The following is a 7,441-nucleotide window of genomic DNA, read 5'->3' as shown; positions in this document are numbered from 1 at the left end:
GTGATAAAGAGTTTCTTTTCTGCTTTCAGTTATTAGTGTAGTCTGGTTCAATGTCCCATTTAAGTTAAACTGTTCAATTTGTTTTAGCTTTATGTTATAGATCAAATTTGAAGTAAAGGGCGCCCTGTTTTGGTTTGATCTGCTAAGTATATGAAAAGGGAGGTATGTATATGCCCTGTTTTAGTTTTATTTGGTCTGTGTACGAAAAGGGCAGTCTATATATGCCTTGGTATTTGAACCCTCAGTAATGGAGGTCATCTCATTTAAGAAAGGCATATATATATATAGTAGTTTCCCTTGCCCCTTGCCCATGGTCTTTAGGGCCCACAGTGCAACAGCCAAACCAAATAGCAGCCATGAGAATTCAAGCACCATGATTGTCACTGCTTGTTGAATATCAATATTTGATACCAAAGTTAGGATAATAATTAGAATTGTTGCATTCTGCATCATGCATCAAGCTCATTCAATGACTAGCAATATGGAACAGCATTTGTTGGAAATTCTAGCAACAAATTTTAGAACTGTCATATGTTGTGTTCAATTCATCTAATGACTTCAGGAAGATTGACTTTTCCCAATAATTTCTAGATTAATTTGCTGAAAATCAATAAGAGAAGTGAGAAAAATAAGTTGAATGGAATGCAAAGAGACATGAACATACTATAGATCCAAAAACCCCAAGGGCCAATCTAGAGCCTTGATGGCAATCCTCCAGCTACCACCAGTGTTTCTCCAGTTATGTATGAAGCATCACTGGATGCTAGAAAGGCAACAGCTGAAGCCATATCGGTTGTTTTTCCCAGCCTACCAAGTAAAGTTCTCTCTTCAATACTATTCTTCTGCAAAACAAATGGAAATATAGAGTCAAAACACAAAGTATTACAAACCTGTATATAGTTAAAAAGCAACACACCTAGGGTAAAGACAAGTATATCTGCCCATGAGTACTCCAGAAAATAGCACCTCTCACATATTCGATCTCTCTACCCAATTACCTCCTCAAAATCTATCTCACACTCACTTAACTGATATGGCATCATACGCGGTTGTTTGAATTCAGTCATGAATGTCTCAAGGCATCCAATTGATAAAGTATTGTTCAATGAAAATTTGTTCACAGTAACTGAAGCCAGCATAAACATTATAGCATTACAAGATTCCTGTTCAGTTGGATCCAGCTCATGTTGGGAGCTGACAAGTGTTGTGCTGCAAATTAAAAGTCAGTCTGAAGTGATATCATGAAAATTTCATGTCATGTTGCAATGGTGAAAATTAGTATTCCCATGAAAAGCGCAACTAGGGAATATTCGGAAGACGGTCTACAAGAGTTCTCTGGAAGCATTGAAATTTGCTTCCAATTTTTGGACATGGAACTTGTACTATGAACGAAATAACCTGAACAGGCTGCCAAGAAACATATGGTCCCTCCTAATGGTAAATCAACAATTCTGGATCATAATTATTTTATCAGTGTGCTCCTCAAAAGTTTCAAATTATAACCATATCATCCTTAGTAAATGCCAAACTCCAAACCACAAATTAAAAGAAGAGAACAGAAACTTCCAGCCCTGTAAATTTTCAAGTTTCAACAGTTAAAATTACCTAAAAATAGCAATCAAGCATGCAGAAGTTTGTCTACAAACCTTTGCTCATTCAGGCATAGGAGTTGTTGGTCAATAATTGTCATTGATGAATATAAGCACGCTTGATGGATGCTGCACTATTGGAGGATTATAATTGTTAAATTAGGGTATGTTCTATGCTTAGAGCAGTTTACTTATTTTTCTTCTTATTATCCACAGATTAGCAATCACATATCCAGTAAGTAAAGTGCAGATAGAACATTAAATGATCAACAGAAAACAAGCCAAGACAAGAGACACAAGATGTGGGGGCTAGCCAGGGACAAACCCCAATGCGGGGAAACCTTTTGATCAAATCTTCTTTTATCTTCAATAGTTCAGCATAGAGAAATAGTACAAAATCTGAATTCTGTAATTTTATATCAGCAGGAGCAAACCCTAGATCAGCGAAGTCAAACTTGGTCAAACTAGTTGAAATTGACCTCTAAAATACTTGGTCAATTTCCGGTCAACTTGTCATCGAACAGCTTGAAGAAACAGCCCTTGAACAGTGCCAAAAGTTCAGTCAATTTGCAGATTTCTGAAGTCAACTTGCAGCCCTCAACTAGGGCAGTCAACACCAGTCAAACCAGCGGTCAGATCTCCTCGATTTTCATGCCAAAAATTGTGGCCTGCCTAGGAGAGGCAACCACACCCAATCCGCGCTTCAGGATGGTCAACGTTGGTCAAAGAGATAACCTGCTATCCTAGCATCCTCCTTTCTGCGTCTTCCTTGCCCTAGGACATCTTCCTTTCAGCGACACGTGTGAGAGAGGCTCCTTTTATGCGTAGGAGAGAGAGAGAGAGAGAAGATGAGTGAATGAATTGTCCAAATGAGGAGGAGACTCCTTCTATTTATATGCAAACATTGAGTGTGAATAGACATGACTGTTGGGCTTTTGAGCCTACATAAGTTTGTTGGCCGACCTTGACAATTTGTCCATAATCAAAATAAATTCATATCTCCATAAATATATATTGGAATCGGATGATCTTTAGATCAATCCTACATCTCTCGATGAGAGGAATCTAGGAAAAATATCAGAAGCCATAAATAAGGCGATCTACATGGAGTTTGGCACTAGTTGCCAATTTTAACACTCCCTCTCAACTAGGGAGAACTTCATCTGCAATCCGTCGGACCATCACTGCTATCCATCCATCAAATGCACTGTCCTGTACAGCTTGACCCCACTCTGCTCTGCTTTGTTCTGTTTTGTTCTTCTCTGCTCGAACTATGAAGAAGAAGAAATGATCGAGGATGTATCATACCATCCTCCACTGACCCGAAGTCAATCTCAGAGTGTGAAACACTCTCACTGATCCCAGATCAGTATCACTAATCCCAGATCAATGGAGGTCATCCTAGCATAGGGAGTACGGTAGATATAGCGATGCGTCCATCGATAGTACTACTATGGTCCCTATCCTCATTTCCCTGCTCATTGATCAGATGAGAGGTACTTCCCATGAGTCCCAAACTGCATGGGTAGGATGCCTCGACAAGGGAACTAATCATCCTATCCACAGGAGAACGAATCATCATGTCCAATGGATGCCACAGAGAACTAATCATCCTGCTCCACAGTCACCATGGAGAACGAATCATCCTGGCCCACAGGAGAACTAATCATCCTATTCCACAGTCACCACGGGGTGTCACAGGGGAAGGTTGACCCTTTACCCTGTACATAGTGCACCAACAGGGGATGGTGAGTCGCCCTGTGATCACATGTCACTCCAAAAAGTACCCCGCACCCCCCTGGAGCTCCCAGAGCTCAATACATCATACTCGACCCTCATAAGAGAGTCTCTGAACTCAGAATGTCAGGAATTTGACCTTTCCTAGGGGCTTTGTCAAAATGTCGGCGCCATGTTCATCTGTACTGATATGTTGGAGCCTTATTGCTCCTCACTGCACCATATCTCGAATATAGTGGTATCTGATATCGATATGCTTGCAGCGATCATGAAATACGGGATTCTCTGATAAACGGATCCCACTCTGGTTGTCACACAGGATCACGGTGCTATCCAATGTAAAACCAAACAGCTCACTGAAGAGCTTTCGCAACCAGGCTGCCTCACATGAGGCCATGCTAGAAGCTACGTACTATGCCTCAGCGGTGCTTAAAGCCACCGACTTTTGCTTCCTGCTCATCCAAGATATCGAGGCAGATCCCAAAGAGAAACAGCACCCGAAAGTGCTCTTTTGGTCCACCACACTGCCTGCCCAATCAGCGTCAGTATACCCAAGTAGTCTCACATTTCCGACAGTGTATCTCAACCCATGAGTGATCGTGCCACGAAGATATCTCAATAGATTCTTGGCACCAATCCAATGTGAGTGGTGAGGCTCAACCATATGTTGACTCAATGTATTGACTGCAAAGCATATATCCGGACGGGAGTTCACCAAGAACATTATTGCTCCGACGAGTTGACAATACTCGGTAGCATTTCGTAAAACAGGTCCAGCGGCACTACCGCTTAACTTCTTGAAGTCAAGCTCCATCGGGGTAGTTATGGGCTTGCAGTCCACCATGCCGAATCTCTCCAATATCTTCACCACATATTTTCCTTGAGATAGGAAAATCTCACTTGGTTTCTGCCAGACTTCCAATCCTAGGAAATAGTGCATAAGTCCTAGGTCTTTCATCTCAAACTCAGAAGCTAGCTCCCTCTTACATTCATGAATGAGAGGATTTGCACCTGTTAGAAAGAGGTTGTCAACATATAGCACCAGTATGAGAGGCTTGTCATCTATAACCTTAAAGTAAAGGTTAGGGTCGGCTTCACTCCTAGTGAATCCCAGCTTCATCAAATAGCTATCGATCCTCTCATACCATGCTCAAGGTGCTTGCTTTATCCCATAGAAGGCATTCTTCAACGTGCGTACATGAGTTTCTCGATCATAAATTTCAAATCCTTCGGGTTGCTCCACATAGACCACCTCTTTGATCGAACCATGTAAGAACGCAGTCTTGACATCCAACTGATGTAGGTTCCATCCTTGCGAAGCAGCGAGGGTTATGATCGAGCGGATGGTGGTATATCGGGCAACAGGTGCAAATATATCGTCATAATCTATACCTTCTTTCTGGGAGAAGCCACGAGCGACAAAACGAGCCTTATACTTTTCCGCACTTCCATCAACTGCATGCTTTATCTTGTAAAGCCATTTTGAAGTGACAATTGCTTTGTCCTAGGGGTTGGGGACCACATCCCAAACATCCTTTTGTCATAATGGACTCATATTCCTCGATCATAGCATCCTTCCATACTTGATGCTTGACAGCATTTGTGAATGACGAAGGCTCATTTTGGATGATCGTGCTCATGATGGTCAACCATCCCTGATACCTGTTCGGCTTCTTACTTCCATGGAAGGTTCCTCTAGGTGCAATGTGTCCTTCAGCATCATCAAGTGTCCCCCTAAGCCATGAAGGCCTCTTCCCAGAAGAGGAAGGCTCTTGCGAAGGAGGATCAATAGAATCCATAGGTTCTTCCACATCGGGCATCTTCTCATCTTCCTTTTCCTTCAATTCCCCGGTGTTAGCGTCTTTAGATCCCCTTAAAGTAGGAAGATTGTCTACTTTGCTAAGAGCCATATCTTCGTCAAAGGTGACATCATGACTAATCTCGTCTTCCCTTTGACCAACTACATAGATTCTATAGCCCTTGGTATTTTCGCTATAGCCCACGAAAATTCCTTTCTTTCCAGATGCACCCAATTTATTCCTTTTCTCTTTCGGAACATGAAAATATACAGGGCTTCCAAAAATTCTAAAATGAGATACGTCAGGTTTCTTACCGGTGAACATTTCTTCGAGAGTCTTGGAACCCAATGCTTGATGAGGGCATCTGTTTTGTACATATATGGCAGTATTTGCAGCTTCGGCCCATAGAAACTTTGGAAGTCTTTGATCATGGAGCATAGCACAGACAGCTTCCATAATTGTATGATTCTTCCTTTCCGCCACACCATTTTGCTCAGGAGTATATGGTGTAGTAGTCTCCCTCTTAATGCCAGCCTCTTTGCAAAAGTCATGAAACTCATTGGATTCATATTCAGTGCCATTATCAGTCCTTAAGGTCTTGATCTTCTTTTCGGTTTGATTCTCAATCAAGGCTTTGAAATGCCGAAACCAGGAGAACACTTCTTCCTTCTTTTTCAAGAAGTATATCCAAGTCTTGTGAGAATAATCATCTGTAAAAGTGAGGTAATGTAGATATCCTCCCAAGGAGTTCACAGGCATCATGTCGGATATGTCTGAGTGAACCAACTGCAATATATCGGAGGTCTTGCTTTGGCTTGAGGGGAATGGTCCCCTTTTGAGCTTTCCTTCGGCACATCTTGGACATACACCTTCTTGCTCTAATTTGAACTCGAGCATCCCAGTCACCATTTTCTTTACATCAGGTACAGCGTTATAATGAAGGTGAGCAAACCTCTGATGCCATAGTTCGGACTGAAGAGATGTGTCACAAGACATGACACCCAGCGGACTTCCTTCGACCTGATATAATGAATCAACTCAAAACCCAAGAGTAAAAGCATCTTTAAAGTTCTTTTTCCATACACGTACCTTGCTATCGCTAAAGGCCACCTTGTAGCCTTTGTCTTCCATTGCCGAAATGGACACGGGTTCCTTTTTAGATCAGGTACATATAATACATCTTGTAAGCAGATGTTATTACCCTGATTCAATTGAAGAGTGACATTTCCTACGCCTTTCACGGGATATTTTGAATTATCTCCAAGAACAATTTCTAGGTTGGTTTCCTTCTCTATCAGATTATAGAGAGCTTCTTTATAACCAGTGAAGTGCCTTGAGGCACCACTATCAATAAGCCAATTTCCCAGCGAGTCTGGGGGAGCAGTAGTAGATAGAGCAGCTGGTAGATAATATTCATCTTGCTTATTGTTAACAGTGTTAGATTCATACCCAGAATTTCTTGCCTTCTTGAATAGTTGTCTTCTTCCTTGATTTCCGACACTTCTTTTACCTCTGCCATTTGACCTGCCATTCCTTTGATTGCTTTGAGAGGGATTTTGATCATCATCCTGGTATGAGTCCCTTTTATCAGGGCACTCCCTTGCATAGTGACCAGTTTTATTGCAATTGTAACCTTGTCCTTTTCTTCCACCCTTTGGTCCAGCCTTTCCTTTGAATTTAGCCCCGGAATTGTTTCTTCTTTTAGTATGAGAAGAAAAGGCAGAGGGATGACCTTTAAGTATGGGCATTTCATGCTCTTCCATCCCCGTTTCTTCTTGAATGCATCTGGCCATTAATTACTCAAATCTAGGAATTATGTTATTGTTGAGAAGAGTAGTCCTGAATATATACCATTCAGATGGTAGTCCTCCAAGAGTTGAGTGTCATTTCCCTGTCAGGAATTACTTTCCCAATAGATAGGAGATCGTTCTTGATCTCGGTGATCCTTAAGAAATATGCTTGCATACTCTCATCTTTGCCCTTCTTAATTTCCTTCAGCTTATTTCTGAGAAACAAGACTTGATTTGCATCATTAAATTTAAATAAACTCACCAGTCTATCATAGATTTCCTTGGAGATGTTCCGCTTGGAAACATAGGCCATCAAGCGCTTGTCGATAGAGTCCCAGATGATCTTCCTTGCTTTGACTTCCCCCTCGGTCCATTTGTTCCTAACAACAGCGGATGCATTTGATGGAGGCTCAACAATTCCGTCTCTCACATAGTCCAACACTTCCTGTTCTTCTAATGTTAGATCAAGAAACATCTTCCATCCGTGATAGTCAAACTTCCCACGGAGTTTGTCTTCAGCAGGGAA

The 7,441-nt window shown here is 41.7% G+C and overlaps 1 protein-coding gene across 2 annotated transcripts in view; it reads right to left on the bottom strand.

The window, feature by feature from the left end:
- Window positions 1-387: 387 nt before the first annotated feature.
- The window catches only part of LOC149168750 (tropinone reductase-like 3), a 289,834-nt gene continuing 282,780 nt past the window's right edge, over window positions 388-7,441 (bottom strand). For both annotated transcript variants that reach the window (XM_089428415.1, XM_089428413.1), the window contains one exon: window positions 388-842. In XM_089428415.1, the coding sequence (XP_089284541.1) occupies window positions 693-842 (150 nt within the window). In that variant the 3' untranslated portion in view covers window positions 388-692. The remainder of the gene's footprint in view (window positions 843-7,441) is intronic.

This window comes from Pinus tabuliformis, chromosome 4_2 (assembly GCF_031772625.1).
Source record: "Pinus tabuliformis cultivar Carrire ecotype Pingquan chromosome 4_2, CPIR1, whole genome shotgun sequence".
Classification (NCBI taxonomy): domain Eukaryota; kingdom Viridiplantae; phylum Streptophyta; class Pinopsida; order Pinales; family Pinaceae; genus Pinus; species Pinus tabuliformis.
Note: the sequence above shows the minus strand (reverse complement) of the source record. Positions and strands in the feature narration are given on the sequence as shown.